Below are 15133 nucleotides of genomic sequence, written 5' to 3'. Positions count from 1 at the left end.
GTGGAACCTGAGCTCCAGACCAGAGCTATAAAACATTTTAAATGGTCTAAGTTTTGCAATAAATACTGACATTTTATTTAGTTTACTCTTCACATAATAACCGACCTGATTTATTTATTTTTAACTATGCAAGCCGCTTAAACTAATTATAAAAACCCTTACACCCTCCATCGCATACTAAAAATTTGTACTATAAATGTTCATTGCAGAAGCAAATCCATCTCCTCGGCATTCGAAGACATCAGATCCCGCTCCAGGCTGGTGGTGGCAGCGGTGGCCTGGTTCAGAAACAAATCGAAATCGTAGGCATCCTTTTGGGCTGCTATGGAGTCCTTTTGGTTGCTGATGGTCTGCGGATTGGAGAGCAGGTCCACATCGTAGAGGCCCAGTTCCCGGAGCATGCTGTCGTTGTCGTTGTTGGTCTGGCCAGAGGAAGACTCGGTGGATTCCTTGACATCCACGTTGATGATGGCCGCCGGCTGCTCCACCGCCTCGTATCCGCACTCAACCGAGGTGGAGCTAGTGGTACGTGGAATGTTGTTGGCCTCGAACTCGTCGTCATCCAGCTCCTGGGGTTTCAGAGTACTCGACTTGTATTGAAAGTCGGTTTCCTTAAAGTCCACCTCGATGGGGAAGAGAGGTGGCAGGGCGTCCAATCGCTCCACAAGGCTCCTGTGCAGCTCCGCCAAGCTCTCGAGGAGGCTTCTCAGTTGCTTATTCAAGTCCATGGCGTGTTTGCACTCCAGAAGCTCCATCTTCTCCAGGACGTCCGTGCGGAGCTTGGCAAATTTGGTCCTTGCGTCTTGCCGACATCGCAGAATCAGTCTGTATTCGTAGTTTCCGGTTTCCACCCGGTACAAGGGCTCTTGAAGAGCAGCAAACCCATGCTCCTCGTCGTCCATCTCCTTGACTTTCAAGCAGTACGAAAGGTATGTGAATTTGGCATCCGCATAACGTCGAACAGTGAGCTTGGTATCTGGAATGGCCTTGTTTAGATATGTGCCCAGGTCGGCCAGCACAGGCTTAATCTGCTTAATGATCCCCAGGCCATCCTTCTCGAGGGTGCGATGGAACTCTCCAAAAGTACGGAATGCCTCCGATGCCCGTTGCTGCGGTTCATGAACCGAAATCTGGGTGAAGCAGTCGCCGAATGACTTGTAGGTCAGCAGGAGGTCGTAGTAGGCTTTCAGCATTCTTCGGGCATGCTCCACCAGACCCTTGTACATCAGTTCAGTGCCCTCCAGTTCCTCGAGTCTCTTGACCAGAGAGTCATTGCACAATATGGCCCTGGAGAGTCCTAATGTGTCTGCCGTGTTGCTGGACATATTGTCGACAATCCGATGCTTGAGCTTCTTTAGGATTATGTCTAGGGTCTTGCCCTGTTCGGGATCGGCGTGGAGCTTGTTGTAGTGAATGACCACTTCGTCGGTGGCCGTTTGAATCATCTTGGCCACCTCCACCTTGGTTTTGCCTTTAACGCTAACAGAGTTCACGGCCAGCAGTTCGTCTCCGGATTGCAGGGATCCTTCGCGAGCAGCCGGAGTTCCATCAAAGATCTGGAGTAAAGGGAGAGATATTTAATACATTTTTTTATTAAACCCTTAAAAACTAAACTAAAATAAACTAATGTTAAACAATTTGAAAACAATCTGAGAACATAAAGCGGGCTCTGCCTCGATGACATTGTTTAGTTTCTTTTTTAAGGTTCTAGTTCCGATGTAAAGTCTTAGGAGTATCTTTTTTTTTATAAAATTTTGTTTTACTCGTGAATGGATTATCGTGTCAAGCCCAAGCAATAGCTTCTATATTTTGTCTAGTCTTTTAAAATACGTTTCAAAATTTAATCGGAACATTTTCTTCCAACTGAAAAATCAAAATTGGGCCGACGATATCATGACCATCACCAACTGGTCCAAGTGGAATGGTGTTGCCTCCAACAACGATATTCAGAAGATCCGGCCCAAGGTGATTCAGGGTTTCGATCGTTTGGATGGACGCCTGCGGGCTGTGATTCAGGAGCAGGACTTTGTGAAGGACTCGATGAAGCGGAAGCAGGCTGGCCAGGCGGACAAACGCAAGAAGGCGAAGAGACCCAAACGGGCCGGCAAGAAGCGAGCACCGCGTGTCTGTAAGTTTCAGGACATCTATGCCGAGAACCACCAGGAACTGCGGCGTGATGTGATCAGGCGGCAGCAGAATAGCAATACGTTTCGCAGTCGTCCGATTCCCGATTTCCAGAAGTGCCACAAGCGCCTGGAAAAACGTCGGGCTTATTTGAATTCCTTGAAGACGGTGACCAAACCGCAAACTCCTCGAACCCTCAGTGTCTCTCTGGAGGCGCTCAAGAAGCGGGAAAGTAGGCTGAAGACCCAAGTCCAGAAGTCGGACAGCTTCATACCTCGGATTAATCGTAAATCTTTAAACTATCTGCGGCGTGCGCCGTTTGTGCCCCGGATCGTGTCCACTTTCATCAAGCCGCAGCCCTTTAACCTTCACTCTGAGGTGCGGGCTGAGCACCGTCGGAAGTTCGACGAGTGGTCTCGGATGCGGATGATGCAGAAGTGGCAGCAGAAGGCTTACGACTGGTTCGATCGGGAGCGTCGAGAGTTCCTCAAGCTGCGCCGCCAGACAAATTTCAAGGCAAGACCCAGCCCCTGGAAGAGCATTTAAGTTCTTTTAAGGATAAGGAATCAGTTGGAAAGATATCCTTAAACTTAAATTAGTCTAGATTAGGTTGTTGGAAAAAAAGAAAAACTTTAAAAAAAATTTTTAAAATATTATTTTAAAAATAAAAAAAATGAATATGCCAAAATTCTATAGTCATCTCTTACAAATTTGTATTATATAACATTATAAGTACATATGTATGTATATATGTATATACTTATATAAAGCATATATATGTATATATGTGTATAAATAGTGTATAATAAAATATTATGTTGTATTTGTTTTAATTTTTTAGTTTTTTTAATTTTTATAACCGGTAGAGCTATAAGATTTTTCATTTTAGACTCCTCCCACGCAGTTTGTTTAATTTTAAATAATACAAACACAAATAAAATAATTTTAATTTATTCTTAATTCATAAATAGATATATTTTTTACAAATCTTATTAAATAAATACAATTTTATTATTTAAGTAACTATTATTAAACTCACCTGAACAATGTACAAACACGGACACATGGGTGCTCCCCCACCAATGCTGATTCCAATGAGGTTACTCTGATCCTTGGTAATGACCACCGAATTAGTGGTAACAGTCATACCCCTAAATAAAGTACAAAGTTAATATTTCCAAAAATGTTTAAACAAAATGGAGGCATGAGCTACGCGTGCTATATATGAATTGATTATAGTATATGGGTATATGGGTTTGTGTATGTGATTGATTTTAATATCATTTTTGTCATAATTAGTAATTACTCACAACGGTCGGTGCAGTGTTTTTAAGTCATTTTACCAGTTCTAGTAAGGTAATTCGACTTCAACTAAGTTACCTAAGGCTCTTACAGAATACTGTTGATCGGAGCAGCTTGGGCCAAGGCCACCTTTTTAAGTTATAGTCACTAGCTAGCCTAGCTATTAATTAGTTTTTAGTATAAGAAGCTAAAAGACTACGCAAAGAAATGAAAATCTGAATAGTCCTTTATTTTTAAAGCGGTTTAAATATTAAAAATAAAAATATAAGAACCTCTAGTCGGTCGGTTATTGGTACAGAATATATTACGAATATAGAGGTCACTGCATCTAAGTGTCCTTTAGAAATTATTTAATAACAAAATAATACAAAAATCATAGTAACAATTTACAGGGATTATGTGCTATTCTTATAATGAAAAACTAAAAAAATAACTTAAAGTAAATAATAAAAAATAAATTTATAAACATTTTTTTTAAAGCTAGAAATGTTAACAAGCGACCACGGGTAGAATATATATTTTACTCTTCTGGCTCAAACGGAGTTGACTTACAAACGGTCTAACTCATATTGCTGCCTAGCGGAGGAGCCGGAGGACTCATGCCCAGAAGAAAAGCTCGCTGGGGAGCAAAGCATAACGGTGGCATCGCCGACAGAAGCAGAAACGGCGGAGGAGGTGGGCAGTACTTCTGAGGGACACTCTGCCTCTCGGCGGAGGTCCTGGCTCGGTCGGACATCCGCCGAACTATCGCCATCCAACTGGATAAGCTGTGCCTCTGGCCTGTGTCCAACAATATATGTTTGACATGATTTAAAATTATTGATTTGTCACAGAAGCTTTGGCACATTTTAACATATTGTTGAATTAAAACAAAGCTATGCGAACAGTTTGAATCAAATTTCGAGTTATTCACATATCTTACATCTTATCCTCCTCGAAAAAGAAGTCATCCTCCGTGTCCGTTAGCATCCTTGCTTGTTTTTAATATAAATATATTTATTTATTTTTGGCAACTTTAAATCCTTTGGTATTATCGAGGGCTGGAGAAGCAGTGTAACTGTTATCGAATTATCGCCATCTTAATACTCCATCGGAGTTTGTCATTCACCGCGAAGCGTAACCATGACCACTTGTTGCCTTGGAAACGCTGAGGAAAAACATAAACAAAAAATGATGGACTGGGCCGAAGAACTCAAGATGACTATACGGAAGGTGAAAAATAATAAATAGTTTGGTATACAGTGCATTTTAGTTTCATAAAATTCCACAGACAACGGCCCGAAAAGGCCGGCGCTCCAAGAGTCGGGATGTCCTGAAGGAGGAAGCCTCGCAGGGTCCAGCTTCTAAGGACATATCCATCGACATCACGCTGAATGTGCAGGCTCAGGGCGGAACTCCTCCCACAACATCGGATGGAGGCACTTCATCCAGTTACAACAACGAATTCGATTCCCATCGTCCTCCTATCAGGCGAATTTCTGGAGGATGGGCTGATTCTGGACTCAAAGGATTGAGGTTGGTTTGGTTCATAAACTAGAGAGATTCCTTATTGATTTTCCTCCTTTCAGATCCAAGAAAAATTCTTTTGATGAGTAAGTCTTAAAAGATATTGACATTATTTATGAGTTATTCTTCTAATCCTATTTAAAGTGAGCGTTTCAGACAAACGAAATCAGCTACCAACTCCATACCAACGGACGACATTCCCGTCATTCCGGATATGGATGACATCAAAGACGAAATAATGCTCAATGAGATAGTGGAACCTCCCATGTAAGCACAGTCGATGAATTAAATATTCCTCTTATTTAAATAACTAAAATTTATGCTGATAGTATGGGCACAACTCGATCCGCTGTCTTGAAGGAGGCCAACTCGGATTTGCTTTCCCAATACGCCTTTTCGGCAGTAGATGGATTTGATCTCTCGATCCTAACAGATTGTTTGGTACCCCAGGAGAGCCTAAATGAGAAAGACGATCTATGGCAGTGGGATCAGCTTTTCACAGAAGTAACAGCTGAAATTCATTCGGATAAAGTGCCTAGCATTGGCATGAAGATCGGACCCGATGTGGTGCCACCCACTCAGTATACTTAAGACTTAATACTCAATATTTCTGCAAGATTAGTGCAATAGTAAATGCATAGTACCAGTAAGTAGAGGAAAAACACTTCACCGAATCACATACTCATTCTATTAACGGATATACACTCAATTAAATTGATAATTTAAAATATAAACAGACTTCTGGTCGTTATTTATTGAACGGCTCGACCAACACCGTCAAAGGCGTTCTCCTTGTGATCAGCGGCATTGGCGCGGGATTCATAATTGCAGATGGTTACGCCATGATAGTGAGCTTCTGTGAACTCCCCGCGAAGGCCTGAAATAGGGTCTTAAAATATTGTCATCAAGGAATCAAAACTACCCACCTATATAGTAAATTCGAGTAGTTTCATCGCCAAAGTTGCTGGGAAAGTATAGCGACAAATGATGCACGGAGGAGAAGGTAACCACTTTGGGGGAGTATTCGATTTCCCCTCGAGAGTCACGGGTCAGCTCGAACTCCTGATCCGGTTTGGCCTTGGCGTCATCAAAGGACATCTTGGGACGATTTTTGAAACTGAAGAACATGTCAATTAAATAATAAATAATAAGAGCTCCTAGAAACCAAAAACAAATCGGCCTATTGGATGCTAACATTTTTACCCTATTGGGATGCGAGTCATCATTGGCGCCGCTTACAATGATTCCCTTTAGTTTCACATTGCCTGTAAAGGGTATGTTGAAGAGGAGCTCCTCGTCGGCATCGCTCTGGACGAACTTGGAGAGGTCCCGGCGCCGTTCGTACGGCTTGAATACGGTTTTCCCCTGGCCATCCGTCTCCTCGTTCAGGCACTCCGTGTTATCCAAGTCGATTTTTGTGTACAGGCTATACTCGATGCCCATTTCCAAGGCATGATCGACGTCTGTCGCCTCGTGGCTGCAACCACCATGATCATGGGAGTGTCCGTGTCCGTGCGGCATTTTTCCGGCAACAATTTACAAACAAAAACAAATAATTCAGCCAAGTCACCCAGAACAATGCAGTCACTCTAAAAAGCATTCACACAAAACGTCAAATATCGGTAACTATCGTGAATATAGTGTGACCGTTGCTGCTGCGTACCGAAAATACCACCCATTATCAGTGTTGTGGGAACGCACGTCCGTATTAGCTACATAAAATAATTCCAATTTTTTAATCTGTGCTAATCGGATTGAAATTCTTCGGTAATAATTGTGATTTAAAAGAAACCGTCAAGTTAACACTCCAATGGCGCCCAAGGCTAAGTCGGTTAGCATCAAGCCCCAGGCGAAAGCCTTCAAAGACAAGTCCAAACCTACGGATGTGCGTTTGTCCAACATCCAGGCGGCAAAGGGTAAGAAAAATATAAAATTTAATGAAATTATTAGTTAAAACCTATGTGGCTAGGTAATTTAAGGTGATTATGAGGTGTTTAGGCCATTTTTGGGCTGTGTTATGCACCATTTGCATTCAAAATGGCTTAAGAAAATATCAGTTGCGGTGCCGGCTGTCTGGAAACTTCTTACGCGAAGAAGAAGAGAGAGCATTACTCATGTGATGCGAGGAATTGAATTTTTAAGGTTTTTTTCATAGGGAGTTTCCAATTAGGGGTTTGTTTGGGGAAAATGGGTCCTTAGTGGCTAGTGGGTTATTATTTATAAAGCTTTACATGGAAATTATAAACATTTATACTCACATATGTTTATTACAGCTGTTTCCGATGCCATCCGCACCAGTCTGGGACCCCGTGGTATGGACAAGATGATCCAGGCCGGCAACGGAGAGGTCTCCATCACCAACGATGGTGCCACTATCCTGAAGCAGATGAACGTCCTGCACCCGGCTGCCAAGATGCTGGTTGAGCTGTCCCGCGCCCAGGATGTGGAAGCCGGTGACGGTACCACCTCCGTGGTGGTCATCGCCGGTGCTCTGTTGGAAGCCTGCGAGAAGCTCCTGCAGAAGGGCCTGCATCCCACTGCCATTTCGGACTCGTTCCAGCGGTGCTCCAACAAGGCCGTCGAGATCCTCACACAGATGTCCACACCCATTGAGCTGAATGATCGCGAAACCCTGATCAAGAGCGCCTCCACATCGCTCAACTCCAAGGTGGTCTCCCAGCAGAGCAGTCTGTTGGCTCCCATTGCCGTTGATGCTGTGCTGAAGGTAACTGAGCCCGGCAAGGAGACCTCTGTGGACCTGAAGAACATTAAGGTTATCTCCAGTCTGGGTGGTACAGTGGAGGACACCGAACTGGTCGATGGTCTGGTCTTCACCACCCGTTCGGCGGGAACCAATGCTCCCAAGCGCATTGAGAAAGCTAAGATTGGTCTTATTCAGTTCTGCATCTCGGCTCCCAAAACTGATGTAGGTCTTTTTCAAAATGTTTTTTGTTTCTTTTGTTAAAAATTGAATCGTTTGTCAGATGGATCACAATGTGATTGTGTCAGACTATGCCGCCATGGACCGCGTGCTCAAGGAGGAGCGATCCTACATCCTCAACATTGTCAAGCAGATCAAGAAGGCCGGCTGCAATGTCCTTCTGGTCCAGAAGTCTATCCTGCGGTATGTAATTCCTACTTTTCATAAAATTGAATTTTAAAAATCAATCATCCCTTTTTAGAGATGCCGTCTCCGATCTGGCCCAGCACTTCCTGGACAAAATCAAGTGTCTGGTGGTTAAGGACGTGGAGCGGGAGGACATCGAGTTCGTGTGCAAGACCCTGCACTGCCGCCCCATTGCCTCGCTGGATCACTTCACTGCTGAAAATCTGTCCAGCGCCGAGCTGGTTGAGGAGGTGGCCAGCGGTACCAACAAGTTCGTCAAGATCACTGGCATCCAGAACATGGGACGCACCATCTCGATCATCTGTCGTGGATCCAACAAACTGGTATTGGAGGAAGCCGCCCGTTCCCTGCACGATGCCCTGTGCGTGGTCCGTTGCTTGGTGAAGAAGCGTGCCCAGATTGTGGGCGGTGGTGCGCCTGAAATCGAGATGGCTTTGCAGCTGGCCGCCGTGGCAAATACGGTCGAGGGAGTGGATGCCTACTGCTTCCGTGCCTTCGCCGATGCCCTGGAGGTCATTCCCTCAACGCTGGCTGAGAACGCCGGCCTTAATCCCATTGCGACCGTGACAGAGCTGCGTAATCGTCATGCCCAAGGTGAGAAGACGGCCGGCATCAACGTGCGCAAGGGCGCCATCACAGACATCCTTGCCGAGAATGTTGTGCAGCCACTATTGGTCAGTATTTCGGCCATCACCTTGGCCACGGAGACAATTCGCTCGATCTTGAAGATCGATGATATTGTAAGTTTTAAACAATTTCTTAAAATTTGTTTAGTTTTTAAACTGTTTTTATTTTCTTTTCAGGTCAACACCTTCAGTTAAGCATTTGGACCCCGCTCGCTTCACTTTTCTGTCTCTGATAAAGATCAAATTTACGGCATTTTCATCTAATCCTTCACATATTCTACACATGCGCCTGCGCATTTAATTTGAATAAAATTCATACTATACACTACGCCTTACAAGCTTATTATGTATTTAAAACAAAAACACAAAAAGATCTTAAACATAAACAATTCGCTAACACCATACAAAAAATATTTTATTCTTACCTGGGAGGCTCCGACTGGCTGATCGTGACTCGTGTCCTTTTCGGTCTCTGGCCGCCTGGCTCCGGGCTTGCTCTGTTGGGTGGTGGTCAGGTGGGCATCATGATGGGTAACCTTCTGACGGTTGTGCTTCTTCGGAGGAATCACCTTGGGGTCCTTGGGTTTGTGATATTTGTTAGCCATTTTCAAGGATTTTTGTGGATATCTTGTATATAACTTACCGTTAGGCGTCATCCCATCCCTTGGTCCGGCCATTTTCATGGTGGGCGCTTCCCAGTCCGGCTATGATGGTATCCTTGTCGTCGTCCTCTTCACTTCCTCTTCTTCGCATGGGTCTTTTGGGTGCCTTCTATGTCGGCATGAAACTAAGTCCTCTGGACAAGAGTCCTAACTATACCATCACCAACGGCATGGGTGCAATCATGGGAGTGATCACGCTATACATGATCGGGGTGATTCATTCTCTACTTTAGGGTGCTTGTTTAAAGAGGCGTTGATATTTGGCAGGGACACGTGTTCGTGGCCACCTAATATTTCCTTTTCATCTTACAAAATTAAAAATTAATAAAAAAAAAACAACAAAAAAAATTATTAAAAAAAAATACAACAAAACTATATAAAAAAAATTATAATAACAACAAAAATAAAAGCTATAATAAACATTACAACAACAAAAACCATTACAAAAACAAGAAACGAAATTAACAACAAAATTTACAAAAAAAAAACTAATTATTTTCAGTTTTCGGGCTTGCTTAAGTGCAACCTATGAGAATCGAGGAGGAGGGCGCTATTTTATTAATTAATTTTTTAAATTTTATTAATTGAATTACTGTCAAATCATAAGATCTTCAGCAATGTTATTATATCCAAAACAACGGTAAAATTTTACTCTTCATTGCTAATCCACTTCATTGTGCCCTCAAAAGTAGGCAACGGAAATATGAGTGTTTACATTTTCAGATTTATAATTCGTAAAAAATCAAGTTTTTCTTTCAAAATTATAGAAATATTCATACGCTTTACAAGCTCTGTAAGCTGGCAACTATATGCCGGATTATATTGTACCGTTATTTAGCTGAATTAATATATTAAACACAAAAAACTTAAATGACTTTCATAATGTTATAGGTATCCATAGTCTTATTAAACAACGGCATAATTCATAAGGTATTCTGCTCAAGAATCTAATAGAAATTGGTGAAGATATAGCCATGGCTGGGGCCCTCATAGTCCATCCTTGCGATCTTCCGATGTTGGAAGGGGATCCCCCAAAAAATTGATCAAAATATCTCAAAAATATTTTGTTCCTAGATTTTGATGCAGAACGATGAAGAATCGATGTAAAATTCGTTTAAGGTATTCCGATCAAGAATCGGATGAAAATTGGCCAACAAAGATATGGCCAACGCTGGGGGCCATTTTATCCTTCCATGCGTTTTTCAAAATTTTGAACCCCAGGAATTTAACAAAAAATCGAAAAAATATTTTGTTCCTAGATTTTGATGCAGATTGGTGCAGAATAGATGAACAATTCGTTTAAGGTATTCCGATCAAGAATCGGATGAAAATTGGCAAAGATATGACAGTCGCTGGGGGCCATTTTATCCTTCCATGCGTTTTTCAAAATTTTGAAGGGGCACCCCAGGAAATTTAACAAAAAATCGAAAAAATATTTTGTTCCTAGATTTTGATGCAGAATGATGGAGCATCGATGTACAATTCGTTTAAGGTATTCCGATCAAGAATCGGATGAAAATTGGCAAAGATATGGCAGTCGCTGGGGGCCATTTTATCCTTCCATGCGTTTTTCAAAATTTTGAAGGGGCACCCCAGGAAATTTAACAAAAAATCGAAAAAATATTTTGTTCCTAGATTTTGATGCAGATTGGTGCAGAATAGATGAACAATTCGTTTAAGGTATTCCGATCAAGAATCGGATGAAAATTGGCAAAGATATGGCAGTCGCTGGGGGCCATTTTGTCCTTCCATGCGATTTTCAAAATTTTGAAGGGGCACCCCAGGAAATTTAACAAAAAATCGAAAAAATATTTTGTTCCTAGATTTTGACGCAGATTGGTGCAGAATCGATGTACAATTCGTTTAAGGTATTCCGATCAAGAATCGGATGAAAATTGGCAAAGATATGGCCAACGCTGGGTGCCATTTTATCCTTCCAAGCATTTTTCAGAATTTTGAAGGGGACACCCCAGAAAATTTTAAAAAAATCGAAAAAATATTTTGTTCCTAGATTTTGATGCAGAATGATGGAGCATCGATGTACAATTCGTTTAAGGTATTCCGATCAAGAATCGGATGAAAATTGGCAAAGATATGGCAGTCGCTGGGGGCCATTTTGTCCTTCCATGCGATTTTCAAAATTTTGAAGGGGCACCCCAGGAAATTTAACAAAAAATCGAAAAAATATTTTGTTCCTAGATTTTGATGCAGATTGGTGCAGAATAGATGAACAATTCGTTTAAGGTATTCCGATCAAGAATCGGATGAAAATTGGCAAAGATATGGCAGTCGCTGGGGGCCATTTTGTCCTTCCATGCGATTTTCAAAATTTTGAAGGGGCACCCCAGGAAATTTAACAAAAAATCGAAAAAATATTTTGTTCCTAGATTGTGATGCAGATTGGTGCAGAATCGATGTACAATTCGTTTAAGGTATTCCGATCAAGAATCGGATGAAAATTGGTATTGGTATTGGGAAAGATATGGCCAAAGCCTTTGCAAGAGTATTAAAATAGTTAGGGCTTTCTTAGTATTATTGTACTATTCTGAGATAAATCACTACCCTTTCCCCCGCTGACATTTGGGACTATCAACTAACGTTATCTAATAGGCGAGCCCATTGTCCCCACTTTTGGCCCCACATAGGGTTTCAAAGGGTTTTCATCCCTGCCATACCATTGAAAGCCACTCACGGAGTATTTTTGGGAATTCTTTCCCTCTTTTTGTCCTGGGTGTGTAAATAAAAATCACTTGATGCGATTTTTATGATGTGCGTTAAATGATTAAACCACTTGAACTGGTTTCAAATTGTCAAAAAAAGGGAGGCGACGGCCAAGGGTCTTTATCCTTTTGTTTTCCTAGCCCCAATTTTGGGAATTTTCTTCGGGTTTCGTTTACGCTGGGGTGTGATTATTTGGGATGGGTGCGGGGGACTATCTCCCGTGGCCGGAAACTTTCGGCGCGTGTAAGTTAATTAAATGTGTAAACATGTCAAAGGGATCAGTTTTCCCGGCCTACTATCTGTCGCTGCCCATCTGAGATGGTGTTGATTTCGGATCACGCCCTCGATTGGCTTTGATTTTTGAGCCACAAAAAAAGCTATTCCTCTAATTGGCTAATGTTGTGCCAGAGAAAGGGTGTTTCACACCTCCCTGGGACTTCATGCAAATTTTTCCATTTTAAAGTTTTCACCAGCGGCCATTGTGATGAGTGTCCATTTTTGTTTTTCAAGGGTGGGAAGTTTGGGATTTGATTTTGGGCCTTAAAGAATAATTTTATTTAAGAATATTGTATGAGAAAGAGCAAACCGTAACTAAATATTAAGTTAAATAAATAAGTTTCTGTGGAAAAAAGGTTTAAATATATATGTATCTCATTTTATCTTTAAAAGGACGTGGCATTCTTGATTTATATGGCTTTCTTTTACATATTTGTTCTATTTTTGCAACTTTTGTTAGATGTTTACTCGCTTGTCTTGGGGCATTGTCGTCCTCAATCTCGTCCCCATTCTCGGTCCAAATTTTTTCTTGTTCAAATATTGAATTTGCGCTTTTTTCCGGAGCTATTTGCCAAGCTAGTGGCCCACACTTTTCAAACTTTTCATTTCGGGGATTTTTCCTTTGTTTCGCCTGTTTGCTTAATTTTTGTATGCGATTTTTTCATATACTTTTTGCTCATTTCATATTTTCATTGTAATTCAATTGTGTATTTTCTCGTTGCTGTTGTTTTTTGAGAAATGTTTGAACAAGTCTTATGTTCTCTTCAGTTCAGGCGAAAAGGGGTGGTTGAGTTTTCCTCCCGACTCTACGGTGATTGTCCTTGGTTTGTATCTTTTTTTGCGAAAAGAAATTGAAATTCAAAGCACCGAATTGTCAACCAGTCACGCAGAAATTTAACATATGTTGGCCATATAATTTAGAAGCACTTTTTATCTGGATGAACTTCCAACGTATGCTATTCTTTAATTTGTCTTAAGTTGGCTATGGGATTATAATTTAAAATTAGTGGAAAAAATAGCAGAAATATATGATTACTTTTATTAAATTTAATGCCTAGTCTAGGTTGCTTTATTATTACTAACCAACTCCTAGGAACAGACTAGAAAAAAATAGCAAAAGCACAAAAGAAACTTAATTTTCGTTACTCCTGCCAAGTGAAGAGTGATTAATGACATGGAGGTCGGGACAATATTATGAAAACGCATTCGAAAATTTCATTAAATTGTTATAAATGGAGCTGGCGAAAGGAAAATTAAATGTTTCCATGAAAGAGAAATTCAATTTGCAAATTCTGCAAATGTTTGCCTGGTCAAATAATGGAATCTATCATCAAATGAAACCTGAATGAAATCTTGGGCGGAGATCTTCCATTGAATGGCCCACGGGCGGCTTATCAGCCTGATTTGACCAGTTCAGGCTTAGGGCTCAGGGCACTTTGAATATGGTCAATGCAATTGAAGCGGGTTGAACCCCGAAATAGCTGAAAGCCATTTTCGTTTCTTTTTCACTTTAGGTTGAGTTTTTTTTTTTTTTGACATACGTCGTCTGCAAGGGACTGATAACATTCAAAGGTCCCCCAAGCTGAGATTCGAGTGCTCGCCAATTATGTGTGAGTGCTGGCTTTCGATTTGGCCTCCGTTTGATGTTAGTTCGAGTGTGCTGGCGAATGGCCTGCAAATTAAATAGGGTAGTAAGCCTGCGAGTCAAAATTTAACTTTGGGCGAAATTAAAAATTTATTCGCAACGCTGGCCAACTGCCAGAAATGAAAAACCTCAATTTTTAAACGAAAATGGATGAAGGGAATCAGGGAGAAGCTTTGAATTTGGGCGCATTCTTGTTGGCTTTAAGAATTTTATGAAGTTGTAGGGCTATATCAAGCTCATAAAGCCTTCCTTTAAATAGATTAAACCTTGTTTAGGTTTATTTAGACAGTAAAATAATAAAGATATTTCTTTTTAAAAACATTATTTTTGATTATCCCTAAGTAGCCCTTTTTTGATTTAAAATAATTTACTTATATGTATATTACCTCAGATCAAGATATCTCTTTTAAAAGCTTGACTCGTTTAAGTGATGTCAAAGGGATACGTCTGAGGAAACATATAAACTTCCACATGTGGGACGGATAACAGAATAAAACAGCATCAACCACCGAAGCGAGCACCATATGACATAACTATGTGTGAATTGATGCCATAAACCCCTTCCTTGCCCCATCTCTTATCCATTTTTTAGAGGTCCTTCCTAAACGAATCAGAGCACGGCAAAGTTTGCCCGGGTGAAGGGACGTTCGGGATGAGGGATCGGAGATGGGGGTTGCTCAAAAAAAGGATTTACACGCTTGCTTCGATATACAAATAAGGGTTTCTGTCTGGGCTGCCATATTGACTGTCGCCGAGCCCAAAAAGATGAAGTGATTTCTTATCCAACAAATCCACACTCGACAAGCAACAAACAACGAGGAAAAGGGGTTGCTGGTGTGGGTTCTTGGCATCCTTTTTGTTCCTGGCCCGCGTTTGCCAGGAAGTTTATTAAAAAATGGCCTTGTTTGCTTTTGTCGCGTGGCTGGCAAATGCTTTAGAAGCGGGCCAAGGAAATCAGTTAGCTAAACATATTTATTTAGGTAGCTGTTAATGAGATTCGAGTGGGTTGCGAATGGCGCGTGGCTTGAAATGTTCTTGAAACCAATGCTAATTGAATAATAAGATAAATAAAGTTTAGAATCGAGGATAAACTTCACCTTGATTACCACCAATAAGTTAAACACATATAATTTTTGTTTTATAA

General features: G+C 41.3%; 5 protein-coding genes across 7 annotated transcripts; 3 read left to right on the top strand and 2 right to left on the bottom strand.

Moving 5' to 3' along the window:
* Positions 1-47: 47 nt before the first annotated feature.
* LOC6497033 (PRKCA-binding protein) lies at positions 48-4485 on the bottom strand. 3 transcript variants are annotated; one of them, XM_001962844.4, is made up of 4 exons: positions 4349-4485; positions 3979-4206; positions 3164-3275; positions 48-1556 (listed from the first exon to the last, which is right to left on the bottom strand). In XM_001962844.4, the coding sequence occupies exons 1-4, from the start codon at positions 4393-4395 to the stop codon at positions 201-203; spliced, it is 1743 nt and encodes a 580-aa protein (XP_001962880.1). In that variant the 5' UTR covers positions 4396-4485; the 3' UTR covers positions 48-200. The 3 variants fall into 3 exon arrangements, with proteins under 3 accessions (XP_001962880.1, XP_014761486.1, XP_014761487.1); XM_014906000.3 differs by lacking the exon at positions 3979-4206 and having other exon boundaries at positions 4349-4477; XM_014906001.3 differs by lacking the exons at positions 3164-3275; positions 3979-4206; positions 4349-4485 and adding an exon at positions 1615-1757.
* LOC6498465 lies at positions 1703-2957 on the top strand. Its single transcript, XM_001962845.4, has one exon. The coding sequence runs from the start codon at positions 1894-1896 to the stop codon at positions 2668-2670; it is 777 nt and encodes a 258-aa protein (XP_001962881.1). The 5' UTR covers positions 1703-1893; the 3' UTR covers positions 2671-2957.
* A 28-nt stretch (positions 4486-4513) lies between the features above and the next one.
* Positions 4514-5666, top strand: LOC6498466 (intraflagellar transport protein 43 homolog). Its single transcript, XM_001962846.4, has 5 exons — positions 4514-4638; positions 4697-4941; positions 4995-5018; positions 5077-5199; positions 5262-5666. Exons 1-5 carry the CDS (start codon positions 4549-4551, stop codon positions 5521-5523), a joined length of 744 nt encoding a protein of 247 aa, XP_001962882.1. The 5' UTR covers positions 4514-4548; the 3' UTR covers positions 5524-5666.
* On the bottom strand, positions 5598-6530 carry LOC6497032 (PITH domain-containing protein CG6153). Its single transcript, XM_001962847.4, has 3 exons — positions 6128-6530; positions 5859-6049; positions 5598-5809 (listed from the first exon to the last, which is right to left on the bottom strand). Exons 1-3 carry the CDS (start codon positions 6451-6453, stop codon positions 5685-5687), a joined length of 642 nt encoding a protein of 213 aa, XP_001962883.1. The 5' UTR covers positions 6454-6530; the 3' UTR covers positions 5598-5684.
* A 71-nt stretch (positions 6531-6601) lies between these two features.
* LOC6498467 (T-complex protein 1 subunit delta) lies at positions 6602-9013 on the top strand. Its single transcript, XM_001962848.4, has 5 exons — positions 6602-6848; positions 7206-7858; positions 7917-8056; positions 8115-8799; positions 8863-9013. The coding sequence occupies exons 1-5, from the start codon at positions 6743-6745 to the stop codon at positions 8878-8880; spliced, it is 1602 nt and encodes a 533-aa protein (XP_001962884.1). The 5' UTR covers positions 6602-6742; the 3' UTR covers positions 8881-9013.
* The last annotated feature ends 6120 nt before the right edge of the window (positions 9014-15133 follow it).

Source organism: Drosophila ananassae, chromosome 3R (assembly GCF_017639315.1).
Source record: "Drosophila ananassae strain 14024-0371.13 chromosome 3R, ASM1763931v2, whole genome shotgun sequence".
NCBI classification, from domain to species: domain Eukaryota; kingdom Metazoa; phylum Arthropoda; class Insecta; order Diptera; family Drosophilidae; genus Drosophila; species Drosophila ananassae.
Note: the sequence above shows the minus strand (reverse complement) of the source record. Positions and strands in the feature narration are given on the sequence as shown.

Coding starts and splice junctions, on each gene's coding strand:
- LOC6498465 (XM_001962845.4), top strand. CDS start 1,894: ATGACCATCACCAACTGGTCCAAGTGGAATGGTGTTGCCTCCAACAAC.
- LOC6497033 (XM_001962844.4), bottom strand. CDS start 4,395: ATGCTAACGGACACGGAGGATGACTTCTTTTTCGAGGAGGATAAGAT. Junction 4,207..4,348: donor TTTTTCGAGGAGGATAAGAT/GTAAGATATGTG, acceptor TGTTGGACACAG/GCCAGAGGCACAGCTTATCC. Junction 1,557..3,163: donor CGTGTTTGTACATTGTTCAG/GTGAGTTTAATA, acceptor CCTTTACTCCAG/ATCTTTGATGGAACTCCGGC.
- LOC6498466 (XM_001962846.4), top strand. CDS start 4,549: ATGACCACTTGTTGCCTTGGAAACGCTGAGGAAAAACATAAACAAAAA. Junction 5,019..5,076: donor AAGAAAAATTCTTTTGATGA/GTAAGTCTTAAA, acceptor TCCTATTTAAAG/TGAGCGTTTCAGACAAACGA. Junction 5,200..5,261: donor GAGATAGTGGAACCTCCCAT/GTAAGCACAGTC, acceptor TTATGCTGATAG/TATGGGCACAACTCGATCCG.
- LOC6497032 (XM_001962847.4), bottom strand. CDS start 6,453: ATGCCGCACGGACACGGACACTCCCATGATCATGGTGGTTGCAGCCAC. Junction 6,050..6,127: donor CATCCCAATAGGGTAAAAAT/GTTAGCATCCAA, acceptor CATGTTCTTCAG/TTTCAAAAATCGTCCCAAGA. Junction 5,810..5,858: donor TACTCGAATTTACTATATAG/GTGGGTAGTTTT, acceptor ACCCTATTTCAG/GCCTTCGCGGGGAGTTCACA.
- LOC6498467 (XM_001962848.4), top strand. CDS start 6,743: ATGGCGCCCAAGGCTAAGTCGGTTAGCATCAAGCCCCAGGCGAAAGCC. Junction 7,859..7,916: donor TCTCGGCTCCCAAAACTGAT/GTAGGTCTTTTT, acceptor ATCGTTTGTCAG/ATGGATCACAATGTGATTGT. Junction 8,057..8,114: donor GTCCAGAAGTCTATCCTGCG/GTATGTAATTCC, acceptor ATCCCTTTTTAG/AGATGCCGTCTCCGATCTGG.